Below are 16,259 nucleotides of genomic sequence, written 5' to 3'. Positions count from 1 at the left end.
TTCTTCCTGCCTTCCTTTCTTCCCCTCTCTTTCCTGCCTTCCCTCCCCTCCTTCTTCTTCTCCCCTACTCCTCTTCCTCCTCCTCCTCCTCCCTCTTCTTCCTCCTCCCTCTCCCTCTTCCTCCTCCTCCTCCTCCTCCTTCTTCTTCTCTCTCTCTCTCCATCAATTTCTCCCGACTGTCCTAAACTTTCTGGGCTGAGCTTGTTCCACTAGACAAAGCGTCAGAGATTAGGAAGTGGGAGGGAGAATGGGGAAATGAACACTGATGTGAGGCCCGTGAGAGTTACAACAGATTCAGGAAGTAACTCCTAAAGGATCATCAGCGGACTCTCCTACAATCTGCTCGGCTCACCAGGCAGTATCTTATCAAGTATTATCCTGTTACCTTCTTTTACTATGGGACCACTAGAGAGGTAGCACGAAGAATGCTTATATCTGACATCTGACCACCTGCTAGGATCTGAGTCTCTTCACCACAAAGGAATGAAGAGGCAAGCCCCAAATCCCACATAAAGAAAGTGACATATGGGGCATCTTCAGAGCCTTGAACCAAAGTCTTCTTAAGAACAGGCTAAAGCCCACAAGGTTTTTAAAGTACAGCCATTGCTGGGGATGGGACTTACCAATCTGTAGTTCTGGGTATATTTCATAAAGACACCAATCCACATTGCAGTCACAATGAGTTTTCTCAAAAAGGTTGTCCAGAACATCTCGGGCCAACTGTCGCTCATCCACCATCAGGGACTTTGTGCTGTTGTCATTCATGTGCACCTTGACGACAAGCTGAGGATAAAGCCACGGAGCAGCGAGTAAATTTCGGCAATGGGAGAAGGCCACTAAGACTAAGGTTTCACAGTTGCTATTGTTTGAGCAAATTTAAATAAGATTGTGTGCTGTGAACTGGCTCCAGCTAAACTCTCTTGTATGACAGGCGCTTGTTTTAGACGTTAGGAGCATAGAAGCAGAAAAACCAACTCACAGACACAGAAAACAAATAATATATAAATTCCTTGCACAGCCTTCAGAGACTTGGCATTCTGGTGGGAGAGACAGAAAACAAACGGAACCAAAGGAGTGCTGACTTTTTGCTTTCCCAACATCTGTTATTTGTTCTGGTTCCATCTTGGAGCCCAGATGCATTTCTTGATAGAAAGCCATGCCTGTATCTGTATCTTTTTTTTTTTTTTTTTTGAGTTGCACTCTGTTATCCAGACTGGAGTGAATGCAGTGGCATGATCATGACGTGATCACTGTAGCCTTAAGCCCCTGGGTTCACCTCAGCATCCCAAGTAGCTGGAATTATAAGCATGTGTCACCATGCCTGGCTAATTTGTTGATTTCTTTTCCCTTTTTTTTGCAAAGATGAAGTTTTACTCTACAAACTCCTGAGTTCAGGCAACCTGTCCCCGTCAGCCTCCCAAAATGTTATCATTACAGGCATGAACCGTAATGCATCTTTATAATAAATTCTTCTCTTTTGTGTAACTGGAGTTAGATCCCATTTCATGCAACCTAGGAGTCTACAGACACCAGGTAAGAACAAGCTGGTTAATCTACAATTCTTTGAAGGCCCATAGAGTGTGCCATCATACAATGTCACAAAGGGCCTGAGTGAGACGAAGATTATATCACAGCAAATCACAGTTGAGATCAGAGTCGGGTTCGGTAAATGAATGTAGACTGAGAAACAAGCTGTTCTGGAGGCATGTAGGTAAATGATCGATCTAATTAACCTTTTTACTCCATTTTCAAAAAATCCAATGAAACTGAATTCACAAATTGGTAGCTATCTCATTCCAAATCTGGCGTGGTAGGGGCGGCATTTACTTATCTTCCTCAAGGACTCTGGATATCACTGGCAGGTAAACTGCCCTGTCCATCCCATTTCTACCTAACCTGACCTTGAAGACACTGTAGTTAACAGACTAAAGAGTGTGGTTCCTATAGACTATCAAGCAGAGTTACTGATGGCAAAAGAAGGGTGTGTGTGGTGGTCAGTATCTGGGTGAGGAGCAGGCAACAACCACAAGTTGAAGCATTCACACAGCCCCCCCTCCTCTTCCCAATACACACACACACACACACACACACACACACACACACACACGCTGTAAGAGTTAAAATATAGACATGAGGCAGTTGAAGCGTACTTCCTCCTCCAGGACCATACAAATCAGACCCTTCTCCTAGGCTTGCCTGAAGAATACATTTTTCCCTTCAAGACTTATTGTTGGATAGTTGCTTTTTTCCTATGTGTGCCTTTCGATGTATTTAAAGTGATAGGTCCAGGGAACCCCTTTGGGTCCCCTTCCACTGTGGGAGCTTTTCTGTCCTCTCAATAATTCCTGCTTTCTTAAAAAAAAAGATAGGCCTGAGTACCACAGTATGAAAGATACATTCATCTGACCTTAGAAATGAGTCAAGGAGAAAAAAAGACAAATTCCTTAAATAGCGGGGGTTTTTTTTTTGAGTCAGAGTCTTGCTCTGTTGCTCAGACTGGAGTGCAGTGGCATGATCATAGCTCACAGCAGCCTTAGACTCCTGGGTTCAAGTGATCTTCCCTCTTCAGGATCTTAAGTAGCTTGCACTACAAGTATGCGCCATCATGCCTGGCTAATATCTGTATTTTTTGTAAAGACAAATTCTTGCTATGTTGCCAGGCTGGTCTCAAACTCCTGGGCTCAAGCAATCCTTCCACTTCTGCCTCCCAGGATACTGAGATGACAATCATGAGCCACCACACCTAGCCAGTCTTTACTATGATTTATTTTCTCTGGAAGGCATACTTGCTGCTCTTTGCTGAGAGTTATTTCTGTAAAGTAGTTCCATGTGCTAAGAAACGTTACCAATGTTAGGGTTTAGAAAACTTCATGTCCCTGATGGAAAAAATTAATGATGTTTGATTACATTTCATTCCTGCTCAGGAATTCTTGAGATAATAAAATGTATGCTACTATTTTCTTTTGTATATATATAGAAAAAATATATGCTATATATATTTATAAATATAGACAATTGTATAAATATAGTAAATATGTATACATATACTAAACCACATAAGGCAATGATGAAAGGTAGGTTTTGTCTTTTGCAGAAACTGCAAATTGGATTTAATCCACATTTACTTACAAATGTCCACAATTATAGAATTTAGGGGGAAAAATAAGAGGAGGTTGGTGATGTTTAACAAGAAAAATCATTTTACTATTCTTCACAACTTCCTTCACATTTGCAAGTTGAAGGGTAGCTCTCTGCCAATACATAACAACACTAAATCACAGTTATGTAATGTAACATAAATTAGAGTTATGTGATTTAGCAAGCTAAGTTCCTTTCCTATTTGTACTAAATGATATAGGGCAAAATAATTCAAGAATGAAAAACTTCACTTTTCTAGTTCATTAAATATTTTATAGTTTTTATTATTTCTTTTTACTTTTCTTTTGCAAGCTGTTAAATACAAAAATATCCTAGCTGTAAATTACTTACAATTTAATTTTTTCTCCAATAACGAGATTTACGAATGAAATTGTTCTCCTGTGTCACAGGGCTTTAGAATAAACAAATCAATAAAAAAATGCATGAGTTTGATTCTGTTTCGAGTTCTAAAATCTTTACAGCACAAAGTGTGTACATCATTTGTCAGTCAAAATGATGTCAACACCCCACAGACTACCTAAGGGCAAAGTACGTCAGACAGACTTGATTTCCATCTTTTAAAAACATGTGGTAGATTATGTGAGAGTACATCACAGTTATTCTCTTAATGTATGAGTATGTCACAGTTATTTTTAATATTCTGCACCATGAACACAAATGAAAATACATTTGGAGTATCTGAAATCAGAACAAATACATAACTTGTCTTTGTAATTTTCCTTCCTTTCCCACTGATTGGAGTGGCTTCTGTTTTAAATCTTCTCTATTGAACCAAGGCAGGTTGTGTTTTATGTCTACCGTTATAGCTCATCTAAACTATATCACAGAAAAGCTGTCGCTTTCTGAGACATGGCAGGAAATATCCGCCCCCTCCTCCTGCTTTCTTAATCTCCAGCTGAAGCGAAGAGACTTGAACCTGCTAGCTGTTCTACCTTTTTATCTAAGAAACAACTTACTTCTGTTTTCATTTCACCTCTGAAAATATACACAGTGTGGCTCTCATTTTATAAACAGCACAGGGGTTTGAAATAGACTAATTTTGAGTTTTATTTTTTCTCACTTTCTTTTTATCTCCAGAGGGAAAGTCAATGACTAGGAACAGCCCATTCTCATCTGCGATCCTTGCGTGACTCCATTCGACACACAATTATCTTTGGGAGGGTTTGTGCTAGAACTCTGCTCTCATTCCTTATCCCTACAATCCATTTCCCATGAAGCAGCTGGTATAACCTTGAAAAACGATTCCTTCATCTCATACTCCCCTGTTTAAACTCCTCAAATGGCTTCCCATTACACGTGTAATACAACCCAAACTCCTCCTCTATCCTGTGAGATCCTATGACTCCCACCTGTCTCTCCGACCTCAATTCCTTCCTTTGCTCTACCCAGCAGCTTACTGAACAATGGCCACGCTGGTCTTTATTTTGTTCCTGTCTCCCCAGGTTCATTCTTGCCTGGTGTCTTTCACTGCCTGTTCCCTCTCCAGGGTGCTTCCCTTGACCCAATACCCATGTGTATCTGGGTGCCTCTCACCAGAGATCTTCATGCAAGTATTACGACCTTAAAGATACTTCCTCATCACCAAGCCCAACCAGAAGAGTTGCCTGGGTACTCTCTATCACTTCTTCCTGGTTTATTTTCTTCAGAGCACTCATCTCCCCTGCTAGACTCTAACTCTCCACAAGCAGGGCCTTCGCTTGACTTGTTCACCTCTGTGTATCTCTGGCACCTGCTCTAAGAGATGGGGATACATTGGTGGAGAAAAGAAGACAGACATCCCTGGAGGGGTAGGGAGAGGATATGAATGGTACAAAGGATAAATAAGGTAAGTGGAAAGATAGCATCGTGGATAGTGTGAAGCACTGAGGGGGACAATAAAGTGGGTAAGGATCAGGAGCATCAGGGATGTGTGTGCCGTTTCAGGGAAGACCTCGCTGAGAAGATAACCAAAGCCTTCAAGGAGGGGCAGAGCGAACCTTCCCAGAGTCTGGCGAAGAGGCAGGGGAACTGCACAGTGCCAAGGCCTCAAGGAAAGGGCAGGTCTGGAATGTCTGAGGAGTAGCCATGAGGGAGTGGGTAGTGGGAGGTGAGGTCAGGGAGATGACTGGCAGCCAGATCACATAGGGGCTGGAGGCAATTGGCAGGATGTTGGCTTCATGTATGACAGGAGCAGACATTGAAGACTTTAGAGCATTGGAGAAGAAGAGAGACTGGGAATTAGAGCCCAAGAGGAGAGGCTGGTCTTAGACAGAAACATGAGAGGTCCACTACTGTGGAGTACATGTGAACAGACGCAGGCATGCAGGTAGGGAAACGTGCTGGTGGGAGCTTGTGCAACTTTTCTTTGGATTGCTTCTATTTTCTCCGTGAAATGAACAACAAAATCATTAACTGAGAGAATGTGGATGAGGACAGAGGTTTTGGAGGTCTTAAAAGAGAGGGCAAGGTATAAATGGTTTTCTAGGTGAGTGGGAGAGTGATTAGACCAGGGAAGCTCAGGTGACCCTGAGGGCTGGGATTGAGTAGGAGGCGGGTTGTATTTAATCAGGGTTGGAGAGAAGGGCAAGGCAGCTAAGGATGTAGTATTCCAGGGATTGGCCACGGAATTTAATCACATGCAGAGAATATGTTTGAAAAGAGTAGAACCAGGGTGATCTGGGAAGACTTTTCCAGATGAATCTTGAAAGTGTGGATCCAAGAATAGTTAATAACCACTTATTAAATGTCAAACAACATGTATTGAACACATTCAAAGAACTGTGTTTGGTGCTGTGCGAATATACAGCGTAAAGCCCTAGGTGAAAAAGACAATTCACCCAATGATCAGTAAATAGTTGGCAAGGCTGCAGAGAAAAGGAACTGCTCATACACCGTTGGTAAGAATGTAAGCTAGTTCAGCTTATGTGGAAAGCAGTTTGGAGAGTTCTCAAAAAACTGAGAGTAAATTTACCGTTCGATCCAGCAATCCCAATATTGAGTATGTACCCGAAGGAACATACATCATTCTACCAAAAAGACACCTGCACAGTACTATTCACAAGAGCAAAAACATGGAACCAACCTACATGGTCATCAATGGCAGACTGAATAAAGAAAATGTGGTATATATTCACCATAGAATACTACATAGTCATAACAAAAGAATAAAATCATGTACTTTGCAGCAATGTGGATGCAGCTGGAGACCATCATTTTAAGCAAGTTAGCACAGAAAGAGAAAACTGAATACCACATATGCTCACTTACAAGTGGGAGCTAAATACTGGGTATACACAGGCTCAAGGATGGAAATGACAGACATTGGTGACTCCTAAAGGGGAGAGGGAGGATAGGGGACAAGGGTGGAAAAACCACTCACGGGGTACCATGCTCACCACCAGATGAAAAGGTCAACAGAAGCCCAAAGTTCACCATCACAAAATATACCTATGTAACAAACCTGCACATTTACCCCTTGATTCTAAAATAAAAATTTTTAAAAGAAGTAAACCCAAGGACAGGAATCTTGATGACTACTTTTAAAATTCTGCCTACACATAGGTTCTGTGAAACTATCTTAAGAAAAAACAAGTTCTAAATGAGTCTCAGAGATGTTAAATGCTCCAAGAGTTGAAATAAGATGAAGACTGTTTCATCTTTCCCTTAATCTGCCAAATTTACTATTACCAACACTTTATTATTATGTGTATGCTTCTAATGAGGTTAAATACAGGTGTTTCTGTTATATTACAATACACGTGTTCTTGAGAGACTTATGTTCTGAAAAAAAAGGCACAATAAAATTACAGGCTTATTGGAAAAGTAGGTTTGGGCAGATCATACAAACCCTATGCAACTTTGAAACCAGAGAACCAGCAAAAACAACATTTGGTACTCGAGTAGATAACTTGGACATCCAGGGATGGCAGCAGGGCTGAAGGCTGCCCCAAGGGACACAAAATATGCACAAAATCAATTGCAGAAATGTGGGGACCAGGCCAACGGAGCTGAGCTCTGGCCCAATTAAGACAGGTCCCCCTGAAAGTGGCGCCACCTGCTGTAAGCCCAGAGCTGTGCAAAGCCCCAGAGAGAATGCTTCAAGGCAGAAAGTCCTGGATGTGCACTTGTTTATAAACTTCTTAAAATTGAACAGAAAGGGTCCCTGCCTGTACAGCACCTGAGCCAAGGGCCTTTTGCTTTCTTTTGATGGTATGATTCTATTCCCAACATTCCAGCTGTCAAGAAAATCACAGATAACCCAATAAAAAGATTATGTAAAGCCAAGGAAACCTCCACATTTATTCTAATACAGGTCCCTTATTTATCAAGCATAAATGAGTTAACTGATATTATAGAAAGAATAACTATATAATTTATCTTTGTCCTTAAAAAGTTTTGAAGATTACAGCTATTTGGAAAGTATCATTAAAATTTTTTTATCACTAAGTATAATCAGATGTCATTAATTTAACTTCCCCTAGGCAAAAATGTTTCATATTTTACCTTCTTAACCTTGGCCTCCTTCAGTTTTTCCAATGCCAGCTTAATTTTATCAGCCTTGGCTTGGGCTTCTTCTTCTTCCTGAAATAGGGCAAGATATTCAACTCAGTCTATTAAATAATACCCGTGAGTAATTACCTGTGTCATTGCCACTGTTTTATGTTACTTTATGTTAACAGAAGGTACCAAACTTCACATGCTCAATTTTCAGAATTTTAATGACAATAACAAAACTTTTCAACCCAAATTGAAATAGAAAGCAGTCAGTCACCCTTTATAGCTCGTGAATAATAACTTAAAAGATGGAAGTGATGACTTTAACAGTGCTTCACCTACTTAGACCACAAAAATCTCTACTTGGCTCACAAACTGGGATCTAGTCTAAGGAATCTATAGATGAAACCATCTCAAGGGATTTGAACATTCCCCGAAATTATCTGCATACTTTTGGATCAGGATGACTTTTTGGGGATTCCTAGTTTTTATCAGATTCATAAAGGGGTCCTTTTTTTCAATTATGAATTTAGGTATTTAATGGTATTATTCCTCTTAATTTATGTTATTTTTAGTTGATACATAATAACGTATTTATGGGTTACATAGTGATATTTCAATACATATGGTATATAGTGATCACATCAGGGTAATTAGCATATCCATCATCTTAAACATTCATCATTTGTTTGTGCTGGGAACATTCAACATCCTCCAGATGAGTCCTTAATGCTCCAGAAGTTAAGACTTAGACTCAAGTTTCAACTTAAAATTCACCAAAAAAAAATCACTGACAAATACATATGAACAGGCAGAAAAGAAGATGAAGTATTTTATGAGCCCCAAGCCCTTTGGTTTTTGCAAGTTAATATTCCAAAAACAGTATTATCGAGGCTCTCCTCAATTCATAATAATGGGAAAATGAGCTGTTCTGGTTACATTCTAATTACTTGAATGTAGACATATATCTTCTAATACCAGTGGTTCTTAAATGTTTTTTGAGCTACAAGTCCCTTGAAGAACATGTTGAAAGAAGGAAGCCCATAAATCTTCACATATGCATTATTTTCAGGGGACTTATGACTTCCTTGAAATCTTTATGGATCCTATGTTAAGAACCTCTGCTCTATATTAATAACCAATTTTCAGAGTCCCTAGGGCCACATTTATGAATATTTATCACCATCACACAGTACAACAAATGTGGAAGCCACAGGAAATTGATCTGGGTTCAATACTTTAAGTGGCATACTATAAGAAAAATTCTAAAAAATGCTCTTTTTACTTTTATGAGAGACACAGTATGAGTTAATGTCTCAAATAATGACAATATGAACCTTCCCATTGTTTGTTTTCCAATATTCAGAAATTTATCAAGTACCCATCCTCTCCCTGTCCACCTTATAACACCCCTCCCTATCACATTACAAGTGATACTTGAATATGTCTTTGTCCTACTGAACAGGATTGTCAAGTTAAAAAAAATTCAATTTAGCTCAACTTAGAAAACATGTAATGAACGCCTTCTCTATGGGCTGAACTAGGGACTAGGACATAGAAATATATAAATATACAAATCAGTTCCACAGTTCATACAATGTTTAATAAAATATTTCCTAAAAGTTGAGTATTATCAGGGAGTGTCTGCATACAAATATAGCTTTTGACTGAACTATAGTAAATCCTGAAAATGGCCCTATTATGTTCTTTGTACATACCTATGCATCTTGTTTAGGAAGGGCTCTGGCTTTGCAACAAACGTGTTTCATATCCTTGTCTTAGTATCTCAGAGCTTTGAGGGCACAAACTTAGGAATGTAATCATCACTTCCAAGGAAGCCAATGATGGGTAGCAGAGGTCACAGGTTCTACCATCTCTGGCCCCAGGTACCTACCTGAGAGAGAGGCTCAGGAGGTGGTGGTGGCAGTGGTAGGTCCAACATGGGATCAGCAGGTGGAGGTGGTAAATCATCCTCATATTGGTTAACACTAGTTGCAGTAACATTTGCTCCATAGCCAAGAGAGGCCGCACCACTGAAATTTGATGCCTCCACAGATACTGAGTGATGCTGATTCTGCAAGGACTCTTTCTGTGCCTGGATTGTCCTCTGCTCAGCTTCACTTATGTCAGCTACCAAATCCGCCATGAGGGCATCTAAATCTTGGTCTTCCAGTGCATTTAAGGACTCTGATAGGGAAAAAAATCACATTAATGGTAAAAACAACTATTTGTACCTGTGAAAACTGAACGATCTTTTTTTTTTTTGAGTCGGAGTCTCACTCTGTCTCCCAGTCTGGAGTGCAGTAGCACACTCACGGCCACTGGTGCCTCCACCTGCTGGGCTCAGGGGTCCTTCCGCCTCAGCCTTCCAAATAGCTGGAACTACGGGTATGCGCCACCATGCCTGGCTAATTTTTCTTGTTTTATTGTAGAGATGAGGTCTTGCTAAGTTGCCCAGGCTGATCTCGAACCCGTGGGCTCAGGCAATCCTCTTACCTCAGCCTCCCAAAGTGCTGGGATTAGAGAGAATATCATTTTTAAGAGTAATATTTGAGTAGGGGGAAATCATTATTCTGACTTGTTATAAAGGTTGAAAATATTTTTTATTCAATATCTATAGCACACATATAAGTATAGGAATTCCTAAAGTGATAATATTGCTGCATTTATTGAGTGCTTAATGTGAGTGAGTTTCTATATTGGGGTAATTCATACATCATCTATAAAGTCCAATCCGAGCATGTTCTTGTACATTCTTAGTGCAAAATCTTAAGAGTTTTAGAAAAGTAGGGAGGGAGGAATATTAAAAATGGGTGGAGGAGGGGGGTCTCCCCAAGCATTTGGAGGGTAGATAGAATACTGCTCAAAAATATTTTAAAAATAAGTTGAGTTTCAAACAACTGGGGTTTAATAAGTCTTGAAACTTTTGGGTGAAGATAGAGCTTCTGTAGGCTCATCACCCAATTACAGAAAACCTCACATTCAAAGAAAGAGCAATTAATGATAAACAGCAAGAATTAAAGCACCAAAGGTATTAAGGAGTAAAAAAAATTATGGAATTAAATGGTAGGAAACTTGATGAAGACCGCAAGCTGGGAGTTAACTTTTAAAAGAAAGGTCAGACTTCAGAGTGAGGGGGAGGGAGGAGAGCTGGCCTTAGAATTTCTTCCAAGTGTGATACTGCAGTCGATCAGATGTGTGATCCTGGAAGTTGATGAGGTTGTGTGGCTTAGTGGGAGTGGTGTTGGTGAGGAGGGTTAATAGAGCACTTTGATGATCAGCCATCATTATGTAGTGGATGTAACTAACAAAGAATGGGTGGAATGGAAGCATCTGTGAGGATGAGAATTCTAGCTGCTATGTAGATGATCGACCAGAATGAGGAAACGGGAGCAAGGAAACTAAGCCTATTCAGTAACAAGTCAGCAGAAAGTTTTGTGAAATAATTTATTGCCAAACATTATCATCATAAGCACCATGTAGCATATTACATGAATATTAATAGTTCTAGTGCACAGTACTCGGACTAAAGTTTGGATCTCCTAAATGTGAAAAGGGTTTATTTTATTGTAAACCATTTCTACCTATAACCTCTTTATAAAATTGAGTTAAATTAATTTAAAATGTTTTCAGAGAAAATATATATAGAACTAGTGAAATTTATCTAGAATTTTCTAACAAAATCAATCACATTGTAACTTTTGACATATAAAGTATTATAAAAAGTTTAGGGATAAAAACCCCATAATGATACTTATATTAAAAATTTCCAAAACAAATTTAATATATTAAAATTTATATTATTCATTAATTTATTACTAATATACTAATAATCTTAAATTTATTAACATACACTAAATGTATTAATATAAATTACATAAAATTATTAATATATAATTGAGCAATATGCAATTGGGGAATAATATAAAAATAATTTCATTCTGAAGTTTGTCATTAACTCTCTGAATGACTTTAGGCAAAATATTTTGAACTCATTTTAGCAATATTTAAAGTGAAGATAATAAAAAAACTCTTCCTAACTTAGCTTTTACACATTTAATTTTCCACACGCACATCAGTAATTTTTGTTGTTGTTGTTGTTGTTTTGAGTTGGAGTCTCACTCTGTCGCCCAGACTGGAGTGCAGTGGCCGCTCCCGGCCACCGCAGCCTCAACCTACTGGGCTCCGGCGATCCTTCCGCCTCAGCCTTCCAAGTAGCCGGAATTACAGGCATGTGCTACCACGCCCGGCTGATTTTTTGATTTATTGTAGAGATGAGGTCTCACTGCCTAGGTGGGTCTCGAACCCATGGGTTCAGGCAGTCCACTCACTTCAGCCTCCCAAAGGCGCAGGATTACAGGCTGAGCCACCGAGCCCGGCGCAAACCAATAATTTTTAATGGTCTTGTTCTATATCCAAATTAGGCCACATGTATACATCTTGTCTCCTTAATGAAATGGTTTTAATTACTGGACTGTAACATTACTATGTTTATATCTTGCTGAGTTTCTTTGTTCCTATCATTTTCAGTGGTTTTTTTTAAATATCAGGCATCGAAGTGCTTAAAGGCATTAGTTGACTTAACTATGACTGAGCTGAAATATTGATTAAATGTTAATTTTAATTCAACCAATTATAAAGCATGCAGCTGTTATGAGTGTGGTGAGGTTAAATCTGTATTGTTCATATGTGCAAGTACATGTTGTCTATTGCTATTATAATTTTTACAAAGTGTACTGCTTTTTTGAAACTTCAGGAATGTTACCATCTTCATGAAAATGATTGGCAGGAATAATCAGCTTATGTGGCAGATAGAACAGACTATAGGAAAAAGAAAATGGAAGAGGTGTAGGATAATTTATCAAAAATCAATCATTGGTTCTTAATGGTTTATCAAAAAACTGCTGGAAATTTTAGAAACAAATCTAGTGAAGGATAGAAATAAAACTTGGAACTCTCTGCATTTCCATAACTGGACTTCTCTGTTATTTTGTTTTTCCTATTTTTTGGTAGACACTGCAAGTTTTTGGCAAATCTTTTTCAAGAGTTACAGTTAATTCTTGTTAATTTGGAGGTGATTTATTAAAGATTTGTTGTAATTTAATAGCACAAGGGCTAGAGGTATCTGCCCACTAAATAAAAAGAGGAATTTTTGTTAATAGAATAAAATGACAAGCTCAGGAAGAATTTTGAAAATGTCAAGTAGAGTGTCTATTGTATATAAATTAAAATGTATTTTAAATAAAATATAGTTTGATATATCAATTCATGTCTTATTAATCATTATGAAATAGACAGTTCATTTTATTACTTAAAGAGACATTTACTCATTAATATTTTTGCATACTACTCCTTGTTATGCTATGGGGTTAATAATGAGAGGAAACTTCCCTTATTTCAAAAAATAAGATCATTTTAAGAATTAAAATATGCAGGCTGGTGCTCACTTTCATTAAAGGCAAAAATATCTTCTTGACTGTCTTAATTCAATGCAGACACAGTAAAACACAATCTGAAATCCATGGCTTTGATAATTGTATTTATCATTATGTCTAGGTTCCTTTAATTGTATTTATGATTTCAAATATCTTAAAAAAAGAAATTGTTATGCTTACCATTTAAGTCTTTAAAACCCACACTGTAGTTAAATTCAGCTCTGGGTGGTTGAGGGTCAGGAGGAGGAAGAGTGTCAACTCCTAAACTCTGTGAAAATAGATCCCCCAGCCCAAAGTTATTCATAATACAAACATATCTGTAGCATTGAAATCAGCAAGTCAAAAGTCTTATATTATTTATACATCTTCTCTTTTAATATGCCCTCTAAAATCATATGAAAATGGTTTATGTGTTTTTTTTCCCTATAGGAAATTATAACTCAAAAATTATTCCAGAAGGAACATCTTGAAATAGAACACTTCAATTGAGAATGATTAGAATGAGATAGTTAAGTTAATTTTTACATGGTACAGAAAAAATTACTTGTAATGATGAACACATACACTATATATATAATTCTATAAGGACTTACGTAATGACTTATGTAAAGAAAAAAACATTTAGTCATTTGAAAGAGAAAAGCTGTTTCAGGATTCAATGTTATGCTGTTATTATTTGTTTTTAGACAATTTAGGTCTTTTTCCTTACCCTAAAATCCTGAGACCTACCTGTTGGGAGATCTGTATCAGCTAAGCAAAGCCCTATGACTATGCTTGGAAACAACAAAGAAAGAAAAACAAGAGCACCTTGGATGAAAGCAGGTCCAAGAGACTTAGAGGGGTTTCTTTCCTATTCTTGATAGATACATGGCTGCCATCCTAACACTTACCTTTTAACTAGCAACCTTTCCTCTAAGCTTAGTGTCTCATATTTTGTTTCTTTTTTCATAGAATCTCAACTTACTTGAAGTTAGTTGGAATATAAAGTTGTTGCTAACTAAAATTGGTTTATTTTCCCTAAAATAACTAGTCTTTCTAAACATAGACGACTCATTTATTTTGTAGGAAAAATTTAAAGATCTCCATCTTATTTAGGAATATTGGCTTATTCTTTTGTAATTTTATGCAGAAAAGTGATGAGCTAGCTATCTTTTGAATCAAAGAAGCATTTATGAGAATACTACGAGATACACTAAAAGCTCATCTGACTGTAACCTGGCTTAGTGACTCCCAGGTCAGCAGACATGGGCCTGACATTGGGGAGTCTGTGACCTCTGAGGTAATCTGGTCTTGGTGCCGCAGCTTTTTTCAGACTCACAGCCTATGGCCAAGTGGCTTTCACACTCCGTTGAGGGGACTAAGTTCTTATAGTCTAATCAGGCGGCCATAATAATTTAGTCCTTTAAAATGTGGCATCTCCTCAAAGGTTGGTAAAACAATCTTTACTAAAGATGATGTCATTTTTTAAAACTAGTCTTTATAAGGTAGCCACAGGGAAATTTGCTCAGTGGTAGGGAAAATTCTTCTTTTGGTAAATAATTGGATACTATGAGCCTGATGTGTGTGTGACCAATGTATTAAATCAACTGAACTCAAAAGGGTGTAGTCAGGAAAAGTTTTATTTTTTTAAATCATTAATGTCACAGTTATATCAGAAATACATAATATTGTCAATCTGCAGTTTTAAAAAATTAAAGACAGCCCTCTTGTCATATCAACATCAAATCCTGTAACCCCAGCTTTTTCTAATTTGCAAGTTAAAAAGGGTAGTTTACCTGGGTCAGAAGATCCATCTCTCCCAGCAAAGTGCTGAACATTTGGTCTATATCTTCATTTGACTCACCCATCTGAAAAAAAGAAAAGAAAACCAGATATAAACAGTCTAATAAAAGTCTGACCCCGAGATAATCATCACATCCTGTTTTCCTCAAGAGTCCCATCTATGGGCAGGTAAGTTGGGAAGAGAAATATGAAATATATATATAATATATTGGTATCATATATGTATATAATAATATATAATAACTTTTTCCTGACTACACCCTTTTGAGTTCAGTTGATTTAATACATAGGTCACACATACATCAGGCTCATAGCGTCCAATTATTTACACACACACACACACACACACACACACACACACACACACACACACACACACACATGTAGGTTGAGAGAAGAGAATTCATTTTAGCCTAGAAATTTCATGCCTCTGATGTCCATCCAATTAGTTTGATTCAAGATTGAACCAAACATTGGGAACCACCTCAGAGTGACGGTTGAACTTTTCCAGACTAAACTAGTCTCCTTGGGGCCAAGTGGATGTCATTCAGGAATTCACCTCACCATAGGTCACCTTATTTTATTTTAAAGATGTGGGGTACAATTCAGGATTAGGTATACAAGTAGTCTTTGTACAGGTAAAGTTTGGGCCTCCCTTTGGTCCCCACTTTGCCTGGTTTCAGATCAGTACCCTTGGTCACCTTATCAGAAAAGAAAAAAAGCCTCCTACCACAGATGGCTGTATCAGAGAAATGTAGAACTTCACCTCCACTTAAAAACTTACATCAACATGATATGTTAGGAGTGATTAGGCGTATTTGCCAAATGAGTCCTTGCTTTACACAGATATCTCTGAAACAGCAGCTTTTGGTACATTTATTTGGAAGAAGTGGGCGATGAAGACTTAGAACTAAAATAGCTACAGAGTGAAGTGAAAAGAGATTTAAACAACACTTTCTTTTACATTAACCAAATGAAGCAATTGCCCCAAAAAGGAAAATTTTGCCATAAACCAGGGGCCAGATGCCCTGTGAGGAGTAACTACTGCTCTTTTTCCTGGCGTTTTTGCGAGGTTAGATTGGAAAATTAGAAGACATGACTAGTCTTCTTTCCACCACTAACTAGCAGTGTGTAGTTTGGCAAAGGGAATCAACTGCTTCAACTGCAAGGTAAGGAATTTGCTGAAGATAGTTTCTAAGGACATTCTGAAATGCTGTAAAACACTGTAAGATTAATGCCAATTACAGCTCAAACGATGAACTCTTCAGGTGTAGAGAATCAGCATGTATGATTTAAGCCAAATAATATTTACCTGAATATGAATATGCACATGTTTGAGTTTTAATCTTTTCATATGGAAACTTTTAAATAGATACAAAAAAGAGAGAATAATATAATGATTTTCATGTC

At 38.1% G+C, this 16,259-nt stretch overlaps 1 protein-coding gene across 1 annotated transcript in view; it reads right to left on the bottom strand.

Moving 5' to 3' along the window:
* The window catches only part of APBB1IP (amyloid beta precursor protein binding family B member 1 interacting protein), a 70,028-nt gene extending 55,109 nt beyond the window's left edge, over positions 1-14,919 (bottom strand). Inside the window, exons 1-5 of the mRNA XM_008057166.2 lie at positions 14,843-14,919; positions 13,248-13,335; positions 9,527-9,819; positions 7,642-7,719; positions 624-783 (exon numbers count right to left, since the gene is read on the bottom strand). Coding sequence (XP_008055357.1) covers positions 624-783; positions 7,642-7,719; positions 9,527-9,819; positions 13,248-13,335; positions 14,843-14,914 — 691 coding nt within the window. The 5' untranslated portion in view covers positions 14,915-14,919. The remainder of the gene's footprint in view (positions 1-623; positions 784-7,641; positions 7,720-9,526; positions 9,820-13,247; positions 13,336-14,842) is intronic.
* Between the last annotated feature and the right edge of the window lie 1,340 nt (positions 14,920-16,259).

Source organism: Carlito syrichta, unplaced genomic scaffold (assembly GCF_000164805.1).
Source record: "Carlito syrichta isolate Samal-C Ts95f unplaced genomic scaffold, Tarsius_syrichta-2.0.1 Scaffold302821, whole genome shotgun sequence".
Lineage (NCBI taxonomy): Eukaryota > Metazoa > Chordata > Mammalia > Primates > Tarsiidae > Carlito > Carlito syrichta.
Note: the sequence above shows the minus strand (reverse complement) of the source record. Positions and strands in the feature narration are given on the sequence as shown.